Genomic DNA, 25,289 nt, shown 5'->3' on the forward strand with positions numbered 1-25,289 from the left:
TGGACTGTGACAGTTTCTCAGGCTTTTCTGGGTTTTGCTGATCTTGACAGTTTTGAGGATGACTTGACAGGTATTTCATAGAATGTCTCTCAGGATTTGCCTGATGTTTTTCTCATGATCTGAAAACTAGGGGCTGTTGGGAGCAGACCACAGAGGTCAAGTGCTGTTTTCGTCATTTCCCATGAAGAGTCCGTCAACCTGGCTTGTCACCATTGATGTTACCCTTCCTCACCCCCATGTTTGATCAGGGCTCATCTGGTTTTTCCACCTTAAAGTTACTCTTTTCCTCCCTTCACGAGTGTACTCTCTAGAGCAGCTGTTCTCAACCTGTGGGTTGCGACCCACAGGAACTGTATTAAAGGGTCACGGCATTAGGAAGGTTGAGAACCACTGCTCTAGAGTAACTTCTTGTTGAGTTTTCAGGTGGCATCAAAGAAGAATATCCACAATTATCTAATAAGGCTATTAAAATACTTTTCCTTTTCCCAACTACCTAACTCTGTGAGGTCAGGTTTTCTTACATATTTCAACCTGAATAACTTAATCCTGATAGATTGAATATAGAAGCAGATATGGGAAGCCAGCTATTTTCTATGAAGCCAGACTTTAAAGAAATGTACAAAAATGTGAAACAATGCCACTCCTACTAAATAATTTTCATTTTGGAAAATATAATTATTTTTCACAAAAATGTTATTTATGTGAATTTCAAGGGTTTGATGTAATGGTTTTACCGCTGTTACTTTAAATGAATTAATAAATTCGTGTTAATAAGTATAAATAAAATAATTAAATTTAATTGACACATTTTAAATTTTTCTCAGTTTTAATTTCTAATACAGTAAACGCTAGGAGAAACAACCCACAGAAGCAAAAGCTTATTGGGTTTGTTAATAATTGTTACGAGTGTAAAGGGGTCCTGAACTCAAAAAGTTTGAGAACTCCTTGCTTCAGAGTTAAACTTTCATAGTCTGAAAACAAAAGAATCCTCTTCAGAGAAAATAAGCCAAAGCTGAATTCTAAAGGCTTAATGAGGAAATCGACTGTACCTGAATTTTCCTTACTGAGAAATATAATTTTTACAGCTGCAGAAAATTGTTTCCTCAGCTGATAACTGTGCTTGCAAGTAACTGTTTGCAAGAGCAGTTCATTATTTGTGCCTTAAAAATAATGACAGGTAGCCAGGTGTGTTTGCAAAAAGTCTGTGCAGAAAAAAGTATCCGTTGATGCATATGCATGGGCATATGCGTTACCGTCAGCTCTGTCTTTGTTACCTCTCTTCCTTGGTTCCCAGTACTCAAGAAATGGAGGCATATCGGATATACGAGTTGGCCGTCATCTGCGTCTTAATCTTGATTAAATTACATTAATTTATATATCAATCAGATTTATAACTACATTAGATAGTATCTCTTGGGGAGCTGTTAAGTGACATTTTCCTTCTCTCTTTTTTTAATGCTTGTTTGGTTTTATTCCAAATGAAACCACTGGTTGGAAACTACTTTTGGTGTGTGTCCTGTGTTTTGCTGTACTCTCAGCAAATACTAAAGGATGAATAGCTTGTTTATTTATTTCAGATTAATATGCGCATACAAATTATACATTGTTATTTCTTAGGTAACGTTGTCGTTGAGCCCTTCATTCAGGAGTGTGCTGTATATCTTTACATTACGCCCCTTAGGTGAGAGTTTACCAATGCTTCTCCCTCCTGCCTTCACCCCCTCCCCTCCTCCCTCCTTCTCCCCAGTTTAATTTGATTGTTTTTTTCTCTCATGTGGGTATGTAGTTGTTTATCTATTGATTTCATACATTTCCATTCTTGTGATACTTTACTAAGAAGAATGTTCTTGGGCGGTGCCTGTGGCTCAGTCGGTAGGGCGCCGGCCCCATATACCGAGGGTGGCGGGTTCAAACCCAGCCCCGGCTGAACTGCAACCAAAAAATAGCCGGGTGTTGTGGCGGGCGCCTGTAGTCCCAGCTACTCGGGAGGCTGAGGCAAGAGAATCGCTTAAGCCCAGGAGTTGGAGGTTGCTGTGAGCTGTGTGACGCCACGGCACTCTACCGAGGATGATAAAGTGAGACTCTGTCTCTACAAAAAAAAAAAAAAAAAAGAAGAATGTTCTTCAGCTCCATCCAGGTAAATACAAAAGAAAAGTCTCCAAGGGATGAATAGCTTTTATCTCTACTGTTTGGCCAGGCTGATGGGTGTTTGGATGCCAACAGTGATGATTAGCAGCAGGGAATCAGGACATTAATCTCCAGAATCAAGGCAGCCCAGGGATCTCCTTGGCCTTTTACCTTCCGCAGCAAAACCATTTTTGTAGATAGTACCTGGAGTGCTCATTTCCCACATTTGCTGGTCCCTGGCAATACCATGTCCAAATAAGGCAGTGAGCCGCCTAACCGAGGTGATAGGGCAGAAGTGAGACTGCGAAGAGCTTAACAGAGAATGGATCAGATGAATCCGGTGTTACAAATGAGTGCTAAGTCTTTAATCTGTCGTGTCCTGCTCACATTCCTCATCACTACTTAAGCTAAGGTATCATAGTTTTGGTGTTAGAAAGCGCCTTGAGATCATTCAACCAATACTAAATCCCACAAGACCCTGGTCTTCCACTGGCCTGCCAGTACCAAACTGTGGGGTGGAGTTAAATGTGTGAGAAGAATTGTAGAGTATGTTTGATTAGGTATAAAAATTCACCTTACATACCTGGACTTAGCCTATTTCATGTGGTCCTGAGAATTATAAAGATAGAATAGTTTTCTAAACAGAAGGTAAGGTGATGACAAAATGATTGGTAAGGTACTGAGGGAAAAAAAATCAGGTTAATCAATTAATATGACTGTAAAACACTTTATTTATTGATTGATTTTATTTTATTTATTTATGTATGTATGTATGTTTTGAGACAGAGCCTTAAGCTGTCGTCCTGGGTAGAGTGCTGTGGCTTCACAGCTCACAGCAATCTCCAACTCGTGGGCTCAGGTGATTCTCCTGCCTCCACCTCCCAAGTAGCTGGGACTATAGGCGCCTGCCACAATGCCTGGCTATTTTTTGGTTGCAGCCATCATTGTTGTTTGGTGGGCCTGGGCTGGATTCGAACCTGCCAGCTCGGGCGTATGTGGCTAGTGCCGCTTGAGCCACAGGTGCTGAGCCTGTAAAACACTTTAAAGTACATGTAAGGTTTTTTTAAATAGCTTTAACACTGATGGCTTTTGTATTGCTCACCTACCAACTAGGACTGGTTTTTCTTTTCTTTTTTTCTTTTTCTTTTTTTGAGACAGAGACTTAAGCTATTGCCTTGGATAGAGTGCCATGGCATCATAGCTCCCAGCAACTTTCAACTCGGGCTCAAGCGATCCTCTTGCCTCAGTTTTTCTATTTTTAGTAGTGGCAAGGTCTCACTTTTTGCTCAGGCTGGTCTCAAACTCGTGAGCTCAAACAATCCACCCACTTTGGCCTCCCAGAGTGCTAGGATTACAGGCGTGAGCCACTGTGGCTGTCTAGGTTGGTTTATCTTAAACAGAAATTGTTTTTATTCAAGTATCAATAATATTTAAGAATATGCTTTCTTTTTTTTTTTTTTTTTGTAGAGACAGAGTCTCACTTTATGGCCCTCGGTAGAGTGCCATGGCCTCACACAGCTCACAGCAACCTCCAACTCCTGGGCTTAAGCGATTCTCTTGCCTCAGCCTCCCAAGTAGCTGAGACTACAGGCGCCCGCCACAACGCCCGGCTATTTTTTGGTTGCAGTTTGGCCGGGGCCGAGTTTGAACCTGCCACCCTCGGTATATGGGGCCGGCGCCTTACCAACTGAGCCACAGGCGCTGCCCAAGAATATGCTTTCTACCATCAAATACAATTTGGTATCTGTAGTGCCTTCTCCCTAGATTAGATCAGTTGACTCAAAGTTAATAATTACTTAGTACATTGCTGATTAGAATATTCAGTACGCTGTATCCTATTTTATTACTGTGCAGATATATGTTATAGAAAAGGTTTAGAAATTGTTAGAATATGCTACTTTCTGTTTCCTAAAATAGCTTGGTGAAGATGTTACTGATTTAAGCAAAAGATTTTGAGAAAAGAACAAAAAATTAGCTATAGTATCATAGGGATTATAACATTTCCACATAGTTTGGGGTCAAATATTGCTTAACTCTTTTGGTATGTTAATCAAGAAATATATGTCATATAAGATTACCTCCACAAGATTATCACATTGATTTAGTGGTTAACAGCTATCTCTTAAGGACTTTCATAGCTGTCTGCCTGTGTTATGAGGAATATGAAAGAAGTGTAAGAAATTTCTTTCAAAGAGTTTACAATTCAGTAAAGGAAGTAACACAAATCAAATACCAAATAGTGCAGAAGGGTGGAAAGAGTCAGAAGATATCAATTCCAATCCTTACTCAGACACCTCAGCTAGGTGCACATCTGCAGTCTCAGCTACCGAGAGGCTGAGGCAGGAAGGTCACCTGAGCCAAGTTCAAGGTTATAGTGCACTATGATCATAGTGAGAATAAGTACTGTACTCCAGCATGGGCAACACAGCAAGACCTTAACACTAAAAAAAAAAAAAAGAAAGAAAAGAAAGCATAGAGAGAGATACTGTTTAGCTGAGTTGCCTTTGACAGATCACTTAATCACTCTGGGTCCACATTCCTCACCTATGAAATGTGTGTTGTGATCAGCCCCTTTCTGTCATTCCTTTTAGCTGTAAGAGTCTAAGAGCTGTGCTCACCAGTTAAGTACATATTATGAGTGTATCAGGAGTTAAAAGTAAGGATGCTAAGGGTTGGGAAGTCTCCAAAGACACATGAGATTTAAGAGGAAATTGATCTTGGCCTTAACGAGTAAGTAGAATTTAGATAAGCAAAGTGAAGGTATTTCATCCATAATCTGAAGCCAAGCATTACATGTTCAGGGGCTTGGGGGTGGGCAGAAGATACTTGCCTAATGAGCACAGGGTGTATTTTAAAGTGAAAAGGGAAATAAAACTGAAAATCTCAGACAGATCCATCATATAAATAAGGCAGAGAAATATAGTGTTCCTACTATAATCCACAGAGAGTCATTCAGGGTTTTGAGGAGGAACATGGTACCTAAAGTATTGTTGTAGTAAGATTGATGGGGCAGCACACTCTGGAAAAGGTCGTAACTGGCATCAGCATTTTCCAGTGGGCCAGAAAATGGTATTTACTCTTGAGAAAGTCCTTTTCAGAAGGAAGCTTGCTTAAATAAACCAACATGCTAGATATTTAAATTACCTTATACAGGATAAAAGACATATGGCATTTCTCTTTAATTATTCAACAAATATTTGCCAAGTACTTGATACAAGGCTGGCATATTTCTAGGTTCTATATGTGGTACCAAGATGAATGAGTCTTCACTTTCATGCAGTCTTAATTTAGAAGAGAAAATAAGATCAGTACAGAAATCTCTAGAACAGGGATCCTCAAACTTTTTAAACAGGGGGCCAGTTCACTGTCCCTCAGACCATTGGAGGGCTGGACTATAGTTTTAAAAAAAAAAACTATGAACAAATTCCTATGCACACTGCATATATCTTATTTTCAAGTAAAAAAACAAAATGGGAACAAATACAATCACACCACCTCATGTGGCCCTCAGGCCGTAGTTTGAGGACCCCTGCTGTAGAACGTGAAGCAGATTGTATGTTATACTACAGAATCAGTTTGCCTGGAATGCTGTGTATGATGGAGGAGGAACTGGGTCCTGACAGCTGGAAGGTTGAAGGTTCTATTGGTGCGGCAGGTAGAGGGAACATGAGGTTGATAGCTATTTGGTACTTTCTAAGCAAAAGGGATCCTGAGGGCAACCTTTTGATCTTTTTCTTGTGTGAAGTTTTATTTTTCTGTGGAAAACATAGAGTTAGAAATTACAGGGTATATTCAGAGAACTGTGGATTTAAGAAGGCTCTACATCCATTAATATCAGCATAGCTCCTATTAACCAACCCACCAATTGATCACACCATAAACTCTAGTAAAAGTCTTAAAAACAAATATTTAGAAGGCACTTCTGACCAAAAGCAGGGAGAAAGTAGACTGTGGGCAATACTTAGAAGAAAGGATTAATACTGCTGAGTTTCTCATTTTTAAAGTTTTTCTCCTGAGGGCACATCACAGTTGGCCTCATACAGATGCGTAAAACTCAGTAGAAACCTGCCGTCTTCCTTGCTTAAGGAACCAAAAAAGAGCAAGCAAGTGTTCATAGCAGAGTATAAGGAGAAATACAGAAGAGCAGAGAACCATGGAGAAATAGTATAAAATTCTTCATATAAATGCTGCTCAGGCCTGGCGCCCATAGTACAGTGGTTACGGTGTCAGCCACATGCACTGAGGCTGGGAGGTTTGAGCCTGTCCTGTCCTGAGCCTGTCCTGAGCCACAACGACAACTGCAGCAAGAAAATTGCTGGGCGTTGTGGCAGGCGCCTGTAGTCCCAGCTCCTTGGGAGGCTGAAGCAAGAGAATCACTGAAGCCCAAGAGTTTGAGGTTGCTGTGAACTGTGATGCCACAGCACTCTACAAGGGTGACATAGTGAGACTCTGTCTCAAAAAAAAAAAAACAAAAAAAACCTCTGCTCAGATCTTGGGCTGACCTATGAAATATATATGTACAGCTAAGGCTTAAAAAAAGAAATAGAAATTTTAGTTGCTATCCAGCACTACAGAGAGTTTGGACTTTGAGATGAGCCAAGTTAATAATCTGCTTACATAGCAACAACAAAAAAATCAATATAATTAAGAATCCCAAATCTCCACAACATATCATATACAAAGTCCAGAATATAATCCAAAATTAGCAGATACATACAGGCACAAGAAAATATGGTACATTTTCAATAGAAAAAGATAACAGAAGCTGATCCTGAGATGACATAGATGTTGGATTTAGAAACAAGGATTTTAAATTAGTTTTTGTGTGTATATTCAAGGATGTAAAGGAAAGTATGCTATGAATGAATGAACAAATAGGAAATCTTAGAGAAACTGAAGCTATAAAAAAGAACCAAGTGGAAATCCTAAAATTAAAAATTCTAGACCTAAAAATTTAAAAAATTCACTGTATATGCTTAATACCAGATTTCAGATGACAGGAGAGTTGAAATGAAGTTGAGAATAGATAATTAGAAATTATGCAATCTGGAAAAAGATTAGAAAATAAAATGAATGACGCCTCATGACGTATAAAACTATCAAAAGGTTTAAAGCATTACTGAGTCCTAGAAAGGAAGGATCTCCCAGAAGGAAAGAATGGGACAAAAAAAAAAAATCTTTGAAGAAAATGTTTTAAAGAAAAATGGCTGGAAATTTTCCAAAGTTAGTAAAAAATATAAATGTATAGATTTCAGAAGTTCAACAACTCCCTAGCAGAGACAAAGTTACTCCGAGACATATCATAGTTAAACTGCTGAAAACCAAAGACAAAGAAAATAACATAGCAGCCAAGGGGAACAACAATATGATTAAAGACTGACTTCTCATCAGAAGCAACAGAGGTCAGAAAATAGTGCAATAATATATTTCAAGTGCCTAAAGAAAAAAAAAGAAGCTGACATCCAGGATTCCCTATTCAGAGCATTTAAGAGTGATAGCTAGAACTTAAGTTACCCATGGGAGAGTAGTATGCACTGAGGCAGGATAGATGGGTGACATCAGAATAAAAGGAATTAGATTGTAGAGTTTGGATCAGAATGGTCATCAGACAGAAATAAAAAATAATAAAACAGGTTAGTGATTAATTACCTTTCACAGGTCTGTACTGGATAACTAGGCAAAGAGGTACAAGATTGGTACTGCTGTTACTATGTACGGAGGCTTTGTGTGCATTAGATAAAGCTACCCCTCCAGATGGGCATGAACTAACGGAGCAAATCATACTTTTCTTTGGAAAAAAAAAAGTTCCCCTTCCTCTAGGGGATGCTGCCCCTCATCAAGGTGCATGTGCACAGCGTGGCAAACAGAGCCAAGGCTGGATTTCACCTCCTAATTGCCTCCTTGATCAGGGGCACAAACCAGATACATATAATATAACATATGATACAGAACCAACTGAATGTAAGAGAAATCTGTAAGATTGGATGTGGAGGGGGTCAGGGTTGAAGAGAAGCCTCCTGGGGCTCTATAAAGCTTCAGTTTGGACGATGAGAGTAATGCAAGACCCTTAACAGAAATACTAGAGGTAGAAGGGGTCTTACAAACAGATGGAAATTTAGAACTGAAGATAAAGATCTGAAAGTCATTTATAGAGATGTGTTAGTTTGTAGCCTAAAGGAGTCAATGAAATCAAAAAAAGGAAGAAAACGAGGGTGTTGCTGGAGTTGAAAAATGTGTTATCCTGAGTCAGTGGAAGGAAACGCTAGATGCTAGTGTCGCTGAATTAAAAGCACGATAGAAACAATAACGATTTCCCACAATTTTATTGAAGAATTAAAACATAGAAGTAATTTACTAGATTGGTAGGTAACATTTTGGGATTTAGATGTTACTTTGTATAAGGTCATAATATAAGCGGTCACTGCTCTTAAGGTTATCAACAACCTAATCTTACTGCATTTTAGCCTTAGTGTATGTGAAAAACTCTGTAAATTGAAACTTACTATACACAATTACAAGGAGCTATAAAATCATCTTGCATTTGGTATTATCCATTTCTTTCCTGAACTTTCTGCATCATCTCTCTATCATGTCTTAATATAAATCAAAATTGTGAAACAGTCATTACCGTTCCAAACTGCCTTTGTAATACATTTCTCAACCCCACTCTCCACCTCTTCACTGCTTTGCTAAAGCCAATGACAGCTGGGTATGGTGGTTTACACCCACAGTCTCAGCTCCTCTGGAGGCTAAGAAAGGATACTACTTCCTCCTAAGGAAGGAGTATCCTTTGTATGGAGGAGTTGGAGACTATGTGAACTATGACTGTGCCACTGTCCTCCAGCCTGGGTGATAGAGTGAGACCCCGTATTCTTAAAAGAAAAACAAAAGAAACAGCCAATGAGGCTTTGTTTTTCTTAGGTTGCTTCTTCCTTTGTACTAAATTTCATTCAATTCCACATTCATAAAATCATAAAATACATTTCTACTTCACTACATGAGGCTATTTTCCTCTCTGTTTGAAATTCCACCTTCTCTAAGAATATTTCTGTGTTCATTTAGGGCTATGCAATTGATGGATGCTTAGTACGCACTTGTTAACTAATAAAATTAGAAGAGGCACTGGTGTTTATTATCTGACGTCCTTACTGACATTTTATTACCTTGATTTTCTTTTGCCTCCTATTTAACTAAAATCCACCTAAAGAACTAAGTAAGCTTTAAAGAATAATTTTGGCATGTATTTATGTTCATCTAATTCCAAAAGTATTTTATATGCGTGTACATATACATACACAAATAGAATTTTAAAAGTTAGGGCACAGGGAAAATAGCAAATAGTTAAGTTGAAAGACAGAAAAGTGTACATGAATCCGTGCCATCCGTGTCTACACAGTTCTTAAAATGGAACATTACATCAATTCTTAGCCTCCTGTCACCCAAATAGGGGAAAAGATATTCAGTAGGTTAGAAGGAAATCAGCTACTCAGAAGAAATGAGAAATGAAGTTTTTTTGACACTTGGGCCTTTCATAAGGGGATGTCAGTAGGCAGCTTCCTCAGCACCAGTCCTGCTCTGTCAACACAAGTTTGAATTATACAGATTCTTATATACAATCTGGGGTATAATGACAAAGGGAGTTCAATGAAACTAGTGCTATAAGGTCAAAAATGTGCTTTACAGCTAATCTTTTCTCTTTATTATTTGGCTTGATCCAGAAAAATTGTTTTGAATGTTCAGGGGTTGGATAGATTCATGTCGTTCAGGCCTTTAATGAATATTTTAATAAAATTTGGGCAGCAAATAATTCAAGGTTGTCTTTTCGGCAAGAAGATGAAGTGAATAATTCTATTGGTCTTTATTCATGGTTTGAAGGGTTTGGCCCTTTGTGTATCCAGTAGCCCAGAGAAGCATTCAGCCTTGCTCTGATTTACTTTTTAATATTTTTAGAATATGAATTAGCATTTTTTACTCTTTCCATGATTTGTAAAGCAGACAAGTGGGAGAAAGAATAATAACTCTTTGATATCGACTTCTTTTCCAACTCTGATTAGGCTTTCCAAATATCCAAGCCTAAGAAGAGCCTGTTTCTTTCCCGTGGACTCTCACAAGGAGAGCAAAACAAAAAAACAACAGCAGCAAAAACCAAAACAAAAGTGACAAAGCCTCTGCATTTATGAGACTAACATGTTCAGAAGTAGGATTCTCAAAGTAAATTCTTAGTTATTCTAAAGCCTTTCCTCTCTTTTTTTTTTTTTTGGCTTTTGTCCGGGGCTGGGTTTGAACCCGCCACCTCCGGCATATGGGACCGGCGCCCTACCCCTTGAGCCACAGGCGCTGCCCAGCCTTTCCTCTCTTATCATTTTAGAATCCTGTCACTTTTCTTGCTACTTAGCTCTGATTTCCAAAGGAGACAGCACTGGCTCACCTCTCATATCACATGCACGTCCAAGGCCAGGATCAGAGGGTCTAGAATCTGGTTTTACACTATGTGGATAATCTTTCAAATTTCTTCTGGGTAGGTATCAAAGCCAGACAAATTTACAACTGCCTCTCCTCCCTGGAGATGTAGCAAATACTGCCCTCTACTGAGGGGATCCTCAGAACAGCTGGGTTATGTTAATGATTAAGTATTAATCTTCAGGCACTGATTTCAGTGATTTGGGTAGAATAATGCTGTTACTAATTACTTCATCATTATTGTATACATCCTTATTAAAATCACTATATTCAAAAATAGAACACAAAAAAGATGGAAATATACTTTAGTGTTGGCCACATATCATACACTGATCATCTTTTGTAGTCTGTACAATCAGGTGTCACAGACCTGTGTCTGAGACATTGCTAATAACGTTTAAATTTACATTTGTTTTGAAGGAACTGAGAAAATTCCTTTTCCATAGTGTACAATGAGCACTATTCTGGTGGCTGACACTCCCAAAGCCCTGGCTTAAGCATTATATAAGGTATCCATGTAACAAAAAAAATCATTTGCACCCCCTTAATATTTCAAAAATTTTTTAAAAGGAAATACCTTTCCCCTGGGAAACTAGAAGGTTTAGTAGAGCATTGTTTTAATAAATGCATTTGTAGGGTGGCGCCTGTGGCTCAGTGAGTAGGGCACCAGCCCCATATACCGAGGGTGGCAGGTTCGAACCCGGCTCCAGCCAAACTGCAACAAAAAAATAGCCGGGGGTTGTGGCAGCTGCCTGTAGTCCCAGCTACTCAGGAGGCTGAGGCAAAAGAATCACCTAAGTCCAAGAGCTGGAGGTTGCTGTGAGCTGTGACGCCATGGCACTCTACCCAGGGTGACAAAGTGAGACTCTGTCTCTAAAAATAAAAAAAAAAGAAGGAAAGAAAGAAAAAAAAAGAATAAATGCATTTGTAAAATAATTCTTGCAACTGTAGACTATTTTTCTTGCCCTTGCCAATATTTTTTCTAGTATCTGTTAAATTGCTAATATCCATATTTGTAATTTCAAAGAACTAAGCTGTTTGTGTAGCTATAACAACTTTTTTCATTTTACGATTTTAAAGGGTGAATTGCATATGTTTAACCCTAGAGAATCATGTTAAACTAAATGCCTTCCAAACAAAACCTCCTTAAAGAAATATTAAACTAACCAGAGAATAATTATACATACATACATTTTTACATCGTATATATGTATATATATTCTTTCCTTCCCCACCCACCCCCACCCACATCTGCTATATGGTGTATTTTTTTTTTTTAACCAAGGTTTTTATTCTAAAACAGAATACGACTGTTCAATAAAAAAATTAGCATTTGAGGGAAACTGTGGCCTCTGAAACATTAAGAAAGCTAACGGAGTGCCCTTTAAGACCTGAGTGGTTAGTCATGTCTGACACATGTCATTGCTGTTGTACACGATGCCAGGTGGCCCAGGCCATTTTTTGAGTGAGTAGACGGTGTCTGCACTGGAAGGAAGTACAATCAAGGCAGCATTTACTCCAGAGAACCAAAACAAACATAGAGGTGTTACCGGACGAAGAGGGTCCATATACGGCATGTTTTTGAAAAACGTTATCTGTATTTCTAGATATGGAGAAAATGGGTTCTTTTATTGTTGTTTTTATTTGTTTGTTGAGAGAGGGTCTTTCTCTGTTTCCCAGGTTAAAGTGCAGTGATATCATAGCTCACTGCAACCTCAAACTCAAGCATGCACCACTATGACCATCCTTTTTTCCCTAATTTTTGGTAGAGATGAGGTCTTCCTAAGTTTCTCAGGCTAGTCTCAAACTCCTGGCTTCAAGCAATGTGCTAGGATTACACATATGAGCCCTTGCACCCAGCCAAGAATATGTGTTCTTTAATTAGGCTGAATACTCAGAGTAATGCACTGTTAAGTTTGCTGGTGGTTATTCCCATTTTTCTATAACCTGGTTTGTTTAGGATTGGCCTGAAGCTACGCAATTTTAGCTAAGGAGCCATGAGAAATAAAACTAGTAATCAAAGTGCAACCTTGGCTTCTGATAAAATCTAAAGTTTAAACCTCTTATTACCTTAATTCAGAAACTATAGATACCGTGAGTCATAATAGGAGGGCTAGCCAGGCTCAATAAGCTTGAAGTGAAGAGAGCCTCTAGGATGTGATGAGCCAAGCAAGGTCTGCGGAGCCCCTAGGATGTGATGAGCCAAGCAAGGTCTGCGGAAGCTCATTTTCCCCACTAAGCTTTACAAACCAAAGAAACAGGCCTGGTTTTTGTAGACCCTAGGCTGCCTTCTGACTGTCCCTCACAATATCGGAAGAATATGAAGGAGGAAATCATTATCATCAGCATTGCTAATGAGAATCACCAAACGTAAGCATTACTAACTCCGGGACAACACAGGGTGGGCAGGAAGTTCATGTGCAGTTAAACTACTTTAAATTTCACACAAACTTGATGGACACCCTGTACATAAAACATGCAAACGTATCTCCATGAGGAGATGATAACAATTATCGGAATGGGTTTTTCTAACCACCTAGGATTGAATAAATCAGACTGTAACTTGTTAAGCAATTAATTGGTATCTGAATAGTATGGAACATCCAGTTGTTTAATAGATAGCTAAAATTTATGGAAAATTAAGAGCTGCTCCTTTTGGAAATGGAATAAACTAAGTTCAATCACACCCCACACCAACAAATTAAAAACAGAGAATGGGTCAATATAGCTCAGAGCCCATCACTCAGAAGACCCCTAGATACTTCTAGAGGTAGAAAGGCCTATGTAGGTACTTTATTCAGGCTAAATTTTCAGATTAAAATTTGAAAAAATTTGTATTATGACTCCCCCATGACCCACAGAAGAAAACTGTATTAACCATTAAAAGAGAATAGAGAGTTCAGCAAGATCTGGCAGATTTAGAGGAACTAGCTCCCTGTCATTGAGACTGTGTAAGTCAAGTAATGATACTTCTCTTCGGCATACCGTAGAACACCTTTTCCAGGATAGTGCGTAAGAGTGGATGGCATTTTCTGGAATGGCCAGATATTTCCCACCTGGGTGCTATGAACTTCATAGTAACAAGATTTCTCAAGTGAAGGTGCCATATGAATTTTGGAAAAGCATTTACTCTGCAAATACACCCATGTCAGTGTTCTGTTTTTCTAATTATATTTATTAATTTGGAATTTGGCACATATAAACTGTTTTATGATCAATGCATTTTGTATTTTTAGTTAGTCAGGGAAAGGACACATCCATCTTAATTCCATTCAAGCATTCTTTTTCTATTAGTTACTTCTCTTTAAGATACGAGATATTGTAATTTCTGTGTAAACAAAGTAAGATGCCACCTATACTTGTTTAATAAGGAGCTATCAGGATACTTCTGCAAGGAATTTTTATAGTCTCCATAGATAAAGAGTAACCCTTAGGACAGTATAATAGAGTTTGAAATAATAATCATCCTACTTACACAGAAATAATGGTGCCAGAACAGCATTAGTCAGGCAGAGAAAAAAGAACCCCAGCTGACAGCTCATTCTTCATGCTGAAGAGGATCAACTGCTCACTGTGGGGCAGAAGGCAGTCTAGTGCTTATGCCAGTACATGTCACCTCAATGCAGCGTTGATACAGGCCCCACTCCTGACACCAGGGTCAACAGAAAGAAGACGACTGAGCCGTTCTTCATACAGGAGAAAAAAGACAGCAAGGAAGCTCTTCATTACTAAAAGTTTGTTAGAGAAACTGCTGCTTACAATCCAGCTGTATACTCTTGGTAATTAAGGAAAACAAATGCTCTTTGCAGATTCATTATAGATTTAAAGTTCTTTAAGTTTTCATCAGGTTTCCACAGAAACAAAGAGCTTGAAACAATAGTTGAGAATGCACAAACCATCGAATAAGTGGATTTTAATTGTTCTTGTTAAGAAAATTATTCTGATAACCAGCCACATCAAAGACTATTAAACTTTTTAATTGCTCAGGTAGAAAGATGGAGAATGTCATCATTATCTATCATAAGAAGAATCTGCATTAGCTAATGCTCCTTGAATTTTGAGCTAGAATAACATACTCAAGGATGCTACTAACTGAAGTGCCATTCAGTGCTCATAAGTAATCATACGCTTTAATTTTTCATAAGGCACAATGCATGAATTCATAATACTAATTATGATTTTGAAAAGTGGTTCTATGCTATTGTTTACTTACATAGGAGGATTGACTAATGCAAAACAAAAGTCTAAATATTTGCAACTGCCATAGATGTAATGTGCATGTAATTTAGATGTATGTGAGTGTGGTCAAAAGAGTGGAGAAATGTGTTTTCATTGTGTTTTGCAAAGTTCTTATAGGATTTAGTAGAATACTTCAATTAATAAATAAGTAAGCATTCAGAGTTATAATTGATTTTGAAGGAGACTTGGCGATAAAATATTTATTCATTAATGATGTATCATGCAAGATTCTGTTCCCTGGTCTGTGCCAGGTGCAAGGGACACTGAAGTGAGTGAGAGAGGACTGACCCTTCAGGAAGTTTGTGCAGTGACGTGAAATGAGGGCAGCAACGTGAAGTTCAAGTAGATGTGTAGCCCCTCGAGCTCTTGAATGTGGGCATTGTGTTGAATATTTTACACATTCATGCTGTGTTATAATAATAGAGAAGATGCAGAGGACTAAATAGTTGGAAAATAACACATAAAGGGAACACTTTATTTGGAATTAGGAAAGATCTTCAACAATGTTTCTTCACATCTTTATTCTGACTTTGCTCTTTTTTTGTCATATTTGTTGCTTCTTTGTCCTTTGGAAAATACAGAAAAATCTGAAAAATGAAGGCCTTTAAATACGCTTCTACCTCTCAGAGCATTTAGAGATCGCAATTAACATTTTAAATGTATTCACTTAGGCCTTTTTCTACCTTTTTTTTTTTTTTTTAGCAAAACAGATATCTTGGTATAGTTATAAATTTGTACTATGCTTTTTTCACTTAGCTTTTTATCACATTTAAATATTTTTCATGAATATCATTTTTAATTAACATTGTTTTATTATGTAAATAATTGAACAATTAGATATTAGATATTGTTGTAAATATCCTTATGTTTAACTTTTGGCTGAATTTCTACTTCCCCTGGATTGTTTTTAAGAAATAGAATGACTAAGTCAAGTTTATGACATTTTTAGGGCTCTTAAAACCCAACAAGTTGGGTGGCGCCTGTGGCTCAGTGAGTAGGGCACCGGCCCCATATACAGAGGGTGGCGGATTCAAACCCGGCCCCGGCCAAACTGCAACAAAAAAATAGCCAGGTGTTGTGGCAGGTGCCTGTAGTCCCAGCTACTCGGGAGGCTGAGACAAAAGAATCATCTAAGCCCAGGAGTTGGGGGTTGCTGTAATCTGTGTGACGCCACGGCACTCTACCGAAGGCGATAAAGTGAGACTCTGTCTCTAAAAAAAAACCCCAACAATTTGTTGGCTAGATCAACTGAACTGATTTACACTTCAGCAGCAATCCATGCTTCATCATGTGCTTGCCTGCGCCAAATAGCCCAATTTATTTTTCTTTGCAAAATTGCTATTTGAAAATGATATCACATTCTTATTTTGTATTTCTTTGGTCTCAAATGCTTGACTGCATTTTTTTGTTCCTTAGCTCCTCATACCTTTTATATTTTTGGTTGTGTGATTAGCCATTCAAATTCTCTACCCATTTTCTGATGGAATGTCATTTCTGTTTTAGCCTGACTGTAGCTATTCCTTGTCTGACTAATTCCTTTTTAGTATCCGCTTGCTCTCACCCTATGGCTCCCTGCTTTTATTTGACTAGGTCCATATCTTCTTGTATTCTATAGGGAGGCACATAATTTTCTTACTATTGTTTTCCTCATTCTTGTACATGGTAAATCATAAGTTTTATTTCTGGAAATAAATTTTTTTACTATGCCATAAAAATTCCAAAATTGACTATAAAAATAAGCATAAGATACATGACAGTATTTGTGTGTATGTATAGTTATCAGTTATATAAAACTAACGTCTAACTGTAAAATTTAGATCATTATTTTTCTACAGGTTTAGACTTGCTAATGATTTGAAATGTGGGCTTTCACTAGTAAAACTCTCTGTAAGCACATATAATGTATCAGTTAGCTATTGCTGCATAATCAATCACCCCAAAGCTCAGTGACATAAGACCATAAGCATTTATTATTGCCCTCTAATCTACTGATCAGCTGGTAATTTCTTTTGATCTCTGCTGGGTTTACTATGGATCTGCAGCCAGGCTCTCTCATCCGTGTGTGGGCCAGCGGGCTGCATGCTCTCTCAACCCAGACGATTAGCTGTCCGTAAGTTCTCTCCTCCTCCAGCAGGCTGGTCTAGGTGTTGCAAAAGACTGAGCAGAAGTATAGAAAACCTCTTGAGACAGACCTAAGCGCAGAACCAGAAAGCTGTCACTTTTGCCTCATTCTGTTGGCCATGGTAATTAAAGGCCAACCCAGATTGAAGAGTTGGTAAGACAGACTCCATGTCTTAATGGGAGCGCTGGAAAGTCACAATTGAAAGGAGGCAAGAACAATTAGAGCCCTCACTGCAATCAGACCATCCCACATAGGCATTCTTTATTTCTCCAGTGGATTTTGAATCATCATACTACTCTAGAATTTTTTTAATTTAATGTATTTGAATTCCCCCCAAATATCTTTAAATATTGAATACCACGGGAAGAAGGGTGAGTGGCAACATTCACGTTTAAATTAGCATCAGTCACATTGATCAGGATGTCACACGTCAAAAATATCATCGGTGTAGCACACAGTGCTGGGTAATATGACTTGGTAGCATCAATAAGTAGTTTGGTGAAAACATTTATTACAGTTTTATATGTTAGAGAATCCTGAAAAGAAAAATAAAAGGTATTTTAAAATACATCAGATACTGAATTTGCATAAAGTCTTCAAATAAAATCCTTTCAAATTTATAGGGAGAAACTCACCTCCATAAACATAACTTTTTATTTATTATTTATTATTTATTTATGTATTTTTAAAGACAAGTCCAGTACAGTTATGATACACAGCAAGGAGTTCGAACTGTGATAGTGACTTGAGATAATTCATCACCTTCGGACCAGTCAAATGTAACTTTTAAAAAATCAATTTTCAGGGTGGCGCCTGTGGCTCAAGGAGTAGGGCGACGGTCCCATATGCCGGAGGTGGTGGGTTCAAACCTAGCCCCAGCCAAAAAACAAACAAAAATCAATTTTCATGCTGGAAATGGCCAAATGCCAGTTCTGATTAAGACTGTGTAATGATAACCTGAAAAAAATTTGAAGAGAAAATTTTGGTATTTACTGCATACCATCCATGTGAATGACAATACTTAATCACACCAGGAAACATGGGAAGTTTTGGACTCTTTCTTGATAATTGCTTGAATGGCGGGCTCTTTCTTGATAATTGCTCCACCCTCCTGGTTAGGGCAATGAAGGAAACTAGATGAAGTAAGCATTTAGAATAGGCTAACTGCTGAAACAAATAACCGTCCACCAGAGGCTTAACAAGCCAACATGTATTTCTTGCTCATATTCCCATCCAGTGCGGAGAGGCAGGGAAATGCAGCTCTGTGCGGTTCTGCACGAACTCAGGCCTCCTCTCTCCTTTACATCTGTAGAGTCCTCTACTCAGCCAGCAGATGAGTACAAGAAGTGTGCATTCTGTGTGGATGTTTTTGTGGGCTAGGCCTGTTACTTTCTCTTCCATTCCATTGATCCGAACTTCTTCACATCACCACACCTAAATCTGGGAGAGGCATACCTCAGAGATACTGCTGATTCAGTTCCAGACCATTGCAGAAAAGCAAATATCACAATAAAGCAAGTTATCATAGGATTTTCTGGTTTCCCAGTATATATAAAAGTTCTTTTTACACCACACTGTAGTCAATTAAGCGTGCAATAGCAATTGTTTTTAAAAAAAACAATGTACATACCTTAATTCAAAGATGCTAAAAAAATGCCAATGATTCTGTGAGCCTTCAGTGAATCATAATCTTCTTACTGGGCAGAGGGTTTTGCCTTAATGAGGATGGCTGCTGACTGATCAGGATGGCAGCTGCTGAAGGCTGCAGTAGCTTGACAGTCTCTTAAAATAAGACAGCAATGAAGTTTGTTTGGTTGATGAACTCTTCCAGTCACAAAAGGCTGTTTGATAGCATTTTACACATAGTAGAACTTCTTTCAGAATAGGAGTTAGTCTTCTCAAACCCTGCTGCTGCTTTATCCACTCAGTGTATACAATATTCTAAATCCATCATTACCATTCCAACAATATTCACAGCATCCTCACCTGGAGTCGATTCCCTTTCAAGGAAACGCTCTCTTTGCTCATCTATAAGAAGCAACTCCTCATCCATTTAAGTTTGATCATGAGATTGCAAAAATTCAGTCACTCATCAGGATCCACTTCCATTTTTCTATTTCTACCACATTTACAGATACTTCCTCCTGAATCCTTCAGTGTCATCCATGAGGGTTGCAACCAATTTCTTCCAAGCTCCGGTTATGGTTGATATTTTGACCTCTTCCTGTGAGTCACAAATGTTCTTAATGGTATCTAGAATGGTGAATTCTTTCCAGAAGGTTTTGATTTACTTTGCCCAGATACATCAAAGGAATCATTATCTTTGGCAGCTAAATCCTTACAAAATGTATTTTTTAAATAATAAAACATGAAAATTAGAATTACTCTTTGTTCCATGGGATCCAGAATGGATGTGTGTTAGCAGGTATGAAAACAACATTCATCCCTTCTACATCTCCATCAGAGCTCTTCAGTGACCAGGTGCATTTTTTAGTAGCAGGAATCTTCTGAAAGGAATCTTTCTTTCTGAGAAGTAGGTCTCAATATTGGGCTTAAAATATTCAGTAAACCATGCTATAAACAGATGTGCTGTTGTCCAAGCTTTGTTTCGGTTATAGAGCCACAGGCAGAGTAGATTTAGCATCATTCTTCAATTTAGCATCATTCTGTATTTTTAAAGTGGGAAATGAGTTGGTCTCAGCTGTAAGTCACTAGCTACATTAGCCCCTAACAAAAGAGTCAGCTTGTCCTTTGAAACTTTGAAGCTAGTCATTGGCTTCTTTCTAGCTGTGAAAGTATAGATGGCATGTTATCCCAATAAAAGGCTGTTTTGTCTACAATGAAAATCTGTGTTTAAGTGTAGCCACCTTCATCAATGATCTTAGGCAAATGTTCTAGACACTTGCTGTAACTTGTCCATCCACACCTGCTGGTTCACCTTGCACTTTTATGTTGCAGAGAAGGCTTCTTTCCTTAAACCTTATGAACCAACCTCTTCTAGCTTCAACGTTTTTTCAGCTCTCATAGAACTGAAGAGAGTTAGTGCCTTGCCCTGGGTTAGGATTTAGCTTAAGGAAATATTGTACATGGTTTGGCCTTTTATGTAGACCACTCAAATTTTCTCCAAATCAGCAATGAGACCATCGCACTTTCTTATCATTCAAGTGTTCACTGGAGTAGCACTTTTAATTTCCTTCAAGAATTTTTCTTTTACATTGACAACTTGGCTATTTGGTATAAGAGGATTACCTTTCAGCCTATTTCAACTTTTAACATTTCTTCCTCACTAAGCTTAATTGGTTCTAGCTTTTGATTGAAAGTGAAAGATGTTTGACTCTTCCTTTCACTTGAACACTTAGGGGACATTGTAGGGTTATTTATTGGTTTGATTTTAATGTTGTTGTATCTCAGGAATTAGGGAGACCCACGGAGAAGGAGAGAGAAGGGAGAACACACACATTCATAAATTAAGTTCATCTTTTATGGACGTGGTTCACAGTGCCCCCAAACAATTAAGGCTAGGTTCATTTAGTATGCTGACAGTACATTAATCATCGAGCTCATAATGGAACCATATTGGGCTGGGCTGTGACATGGATTTTGACTGGTGTACTTAGAAGTACAGTTTTCTCTGGGTATCTGCACAGGATTGGTTCCAGGATAGCCTATGGATACTAAAGTCTGTGGATGCTCAAGTCCCTAATATAAAATAACCTATGCACATTGTCCTGTGCACTTTAAGTAGTCCCTAGATTGTTTATACTCGTAGTACCTAATAGAATGTAAATGCTGCATGAGCAGTTGTTATACTATATTAACTTTATAATTTGTATTATTATTATTATTATTATTTGATCAGCAGTTACTGAAGCAGAAATTGCAGATACAGATAACTTTTTTTTGTTTGTTTGCTTGAGACAGAGTCTCACTAGATCACCCTCGGTAGAGTGTCACAGCAACCTCAAACTCTTGGGCTTAAGCGATTCTCTTGCCTGAGCCTCCCAAGTAACTTGGACTACAGGTGCCCACCACAACGCCTGACTATTTTTTTTTGTTGTTGCAGTTGTTGTTTAGCAGGCCCAGGCTGGGTTTGAAACTGCCTGCCTTGGTGTATGAGGCTGGAGCCTTAACTGCTGAGTTATAGAAGCTCAGATAATGCTTCTTATTTTATTTTATTTTATTTTTTAGATGATTTATGTTTTTAATTTATTTTTATTTTTTGAGTATTTTGTTATTTTTTCAAATTAATATGAGGGTATAATTTTTAGGTTACATTGTTCTCATTTCCAGGGTAAAGTTCCATTTGTAGAAGAGCCCCTCACCCAGGGGGCGTGTTATATACCCTCACAGTGTGCACATTAGGTGAGATCCCGCCTCATGCCCTCCGTCCTTCTGCCAAATGTCTTCCCCCTCCCCCCTCCCTCTTCCCTTGAACTGGACTATATTAGTGTTAACGCTTCTTATTTTAAATTAATCTGATTTTTATTGGAGCTTATTTCTTTTGGGTAAGACTTCCTTCTTTAATTAATACATTTCATTCTTCTGATTTTTTTTTAATCTCTTCGTGGCCTAACATGGAAGGGATTTCTTTGGCAATAAGTAACTTCTTGTTTTAATGGCTATTTTTTTTTTTTATTGTGGTAAGAAAATACATAATAGAAAAATTCACCATTTAAATCATTTTCAACTGACATTTAATACCTTCACATTGCTGTGCAACCATGATCACTCGCCAGCTCTGTGACTTTGTCATCCTTGTAAACCATATTCATTAAACAATAAGTTTACATTCCCCTATGACTATTGTCTTTAATGGAGACAGATAACTAGCTTTGTTTTCTTTATGTGAGTGAGCATATAATTGTTTTAGGGATATGTGGGAAAGGGATAGTTGCTAATATCATGTTGCTAATAAATTTAGAACCTACTGACAAAGGTATATAATTTGTAAAATAGCTGAATAGGCAAAAATCTGATTTTCAGTTGCCCTAGACTCTCCAGTGCACTTCTGATAATGATTTTCCTTGGGCATGTAGTTATACTGATAGAAATCACACCCATGCCTAATGAGTGGGCTTAATTATACATAGCTACATACCTAGTATGAGATTTTACTTTTTTTTTTTATAAATACTTTCTGGTTTACAAAAGATGAGACATTAAATTTTAACTGATCTCAAACAAGTACTGTACTCTCAGAGCAGGAGAGTCTTTTGTATGAGTTATCCTTTTTATAAAGCACTGTACTTTGCCTTCCCCTCTCTCCCTTTCGGAAATTGACTCATTACTGGTGATTCCACAGTCTCATCTGTGAGTGTGACTCTGAAGACTACCTGCTGTGACTCCAAAGACAGGCATATGCACAAAGGCTGATGCAGTAGGTTCAGAGTTTTGGATGCAGTCAGAAGTGGAGCAAAATTAGCTGATTCCTATTGAGAAGACATTTTTCTTTTCTTTTCTTTCTTCCTTTTTTTTTTTTTTTTTTTTGAGGTGGGATCTTACTCTGTCAGGCTATGGCACACTGGCCCAATTATAACTCACTGCAGCCTTGAACTTCTGGCCTCAGGCAATCCTCCCACTTCAGCCTCCCAACTAGCTAGAACTATAGGCACATGCCACCACACCCAGCTAATTTTTCTATTTTTTGGTAGAGATCAGGTCTCACTCTTGCTCAGGCTGGTCTCAAACTTCTGGCCTCAAGCAATCCTCCCATCTCAGCCTCCCAAAGTGCTAGGTTGTAGGTGTGAGCTACCCTGCCCAGCTGAGAAAATATTTCTTTATATCCTCAACTCATTTGTCCTGAGCCAAATCACTTGCATTCAAAATAATAAAAATAAAATTAGTCAAAATGGCCCAAATACTAATATATGTCCCAGGAACTGTGCTATATGCTTAACATGTATAATTTTGTTTAATCCCTACAATTCTGTGAGATAGGAATCAAATTCTCATTTTACGAGACAGGAAACCTAAGGAACAGAAAGACTATGTAACTCGCCAGTGACCCCCAGTGAGTGAGTGCCAGATGAGGAATTAAATCCAGGCAGTCTAGAACCCTTGTTCCTAGCTTCTCTAGTGACATACGCTCCTGAGCTCTGCCAGGCTTGACAGCAGGGTTCCCCTGGATGAGAATTAGGGTTAAACTGAAAAATCTCCCCCAAGACTCCCAAAATAAAACCCCATAACATTCTGGAAGGCCCACATGGCTGAGGTGAGTGGCTTCCCCAGCTAAGGGCAGCACTCAGTCTGGAGGCAGGGGCTCTCCCACTGAGGAAGGAACATGGGGAAGGCAGAGGCCACGTCCTCCAGGGCCCCATTTGTTATCTGGTTGGTGAGAGGAGAGGGGAAGAAGGGGCACTGCTGCATCCTTCTGAGACCTGCTGCTGGCTCTCAAGGGACCCGTTTCTCTAGAACTTAACTCTCTAGACTTGATTTGTGGTACCCAGCAAAAGGACCCCTAAACGCCCCTGTCTCAGCCTGAGTTCCCGCACATCTCAAAGCTCCCCACCCCTTGGGTTAATTCCTCAAACAGGTTTCAGAATAGAACAAAGAAGTTCCCTGAGTTCCAAAAGACTCCTAGCCACAGATAAAACAATGGTAGAATTTACCTCCAGCCCCTAGCAATGGCTAAACAATGGTGGAAAGCTTACTCAAGCAAAATTTCCCAAGCCACGTTTGTCCCCATGCCAGCTGCCACGATGTAACCCCCTGACTCGCTGTAACCCTGCCCTCATGCCAATCGTCACGCTGTAGCCCGCCTGCACAGGTGTAATAAATCACCATCTGATTTATACCTGAAGTGGGGTCCGAGTTTTTCTTCCAGGTGGCACATGAGTACAACATTTTGTCGGTGCCTGGCCTCTCCCCAGGCCTCGTGGAGAAGTTCTTTGCTGAGTGTAAGTGATTTCAGCTGGTTGCTAGGCAGTGGCTTCCGGTTACTGGTGGGGGTGAGAATGACTCCTCTTCTTCCTCACTGTTCCCTGATTCTCCCAGGAACGTGGCCATATCAACACTTCTGAGAGCAGCTTTCATGCAAAGGCCTCCCCAAGTGAGAGACATTTTGGACAAAGAGGAGCAGTGATAGCTTCTGCCAGCAGTTGGGAAGGCTTAGCCTCCTGTGTCTTAGCGGCCAGTCATAGTGATCCAGGAGCTTTCAGGGGGACCTCCGAGTAGCTCCTGGGCCACTCCATCTCTGGCCTTCTCTCCACACCAGCAGGGCCACAGGTGCTCTTCTGACTTTGGCTCCTGCTTTGCTGCTCACAGAGTACAGTAATTCACACAACTTCAAATGAGTAGAGATGGCATTTCTTGGGGACGTTCCTAACACTAAAGAATGTGTTTGCAGATAGATGTCATGTTTGTGAGTTAAATTCACTTTGTGTCTGTGGGTGGCACTTGCATGAGTAATTTTGTAGATTTGAGTCCTGTGCCCTCCTTGTGTAAAGAGGCAGCAGGCTGCTCCAAATTACTCTGGAGGACTCAGCCTTCTGCTCAGTTAAGCCCTCTGCCATTTCCTACGGAGGGTAGCAGTGTTACACTCAGGTCATTATACCTTAAATTGAACTAAAAATAATTTCTGATGATTTTCATACTGAAGCATAGTCTTTATTTCAGAATTGCGACATTACATTCATTATGCCATTATTACATAGTTCCATTATAGCAACAATAGTGACAGTTGGCAGCTGAGTCATGGGAGGGATTTTTTAGGACATGTTTAAAGTTATGCCATGTAAGTAAAAATATGGAAGACCGGGTTTAGAACTGGGGTCTAAAAGGTGCCAGCTGAGACTTTGTGCCTAGAGATACCCTCCCACTCCCCACCTCACTCTTATCTTCTTTCTTGCCCCCTCTGGTACATCATTAAGGCAACACAGCGTATGTGGTATCCTTAGCCTACTCTGAAAATGCTGCCCCGTTTGGTCAAGTTATCCCAAAGATCACACTGTGACAAGAAAGAGAGGTGCTTTCAAATTAAACTAATCCAAAGATAACCAGAATTGGTTTATTTTAATTTTCTTTATTTTATTTTAATTACAGCCACTTGGAGCCAGTGACTATTTGGAAATAGCAAAGAATTTTGATACGGTATTTTTAAGAAACATTCCACAATTTACGCTGGCAAAGAGGACTCAAGCTCGGAGATTCATAACCCTCATTGATAACTTTTATGATTTCAAGGTAAGAAGGTAGTACATGTTATCAAACTTCAACATTTTGGACTGTGGAGCCAGGTTGCGTAGGCCAGAATCCTGGTTCTCCCACTTACTTTGCCTCTCTGTACCTCAGTTTCCTCATCTGCGAATCTGGGAAGATTCACTTGAACACTTCACTTGACAGT

General features: G+C 39.0%; 1 protein-coding gene across 1 annotated transcript in view; it reads left to right on the top strand.

Annotated features, from left to right (window-relative positions):
• The window catches only part of AFG1L (AFG1 like ATPase), a 216,958-nt gene that overhangs the window by 183,767 nt on the left and 7,902 nt on the right, over nt 1-25,289 (top strand). The window contains exon 11 of the mRNA XM_053590851.1: nt 24,989-25,129. Within this exon, the coding sequence (XP_053446826.1) occupies nt 24,989-25,129 (141 nt within the window). The remainder of the gene's footprint in view (nt 1-24,988; nt 25,130-25,289) is intronic.

This window comes from Nycticebus coucang, chromosome 5, assembly GCF_027406575.1.
Source record: "Nycticebus coucang isolate mNycCou1 chromosome 5, mNycCou1.pri, whole genome shotgun sequence".
Classification (NCBI taxonomy): Eukaryota; Metazoa; Chordata; class Mammalia; order Primates; family Lorisidae; genus Nycticebus; species Nycticebus coucang.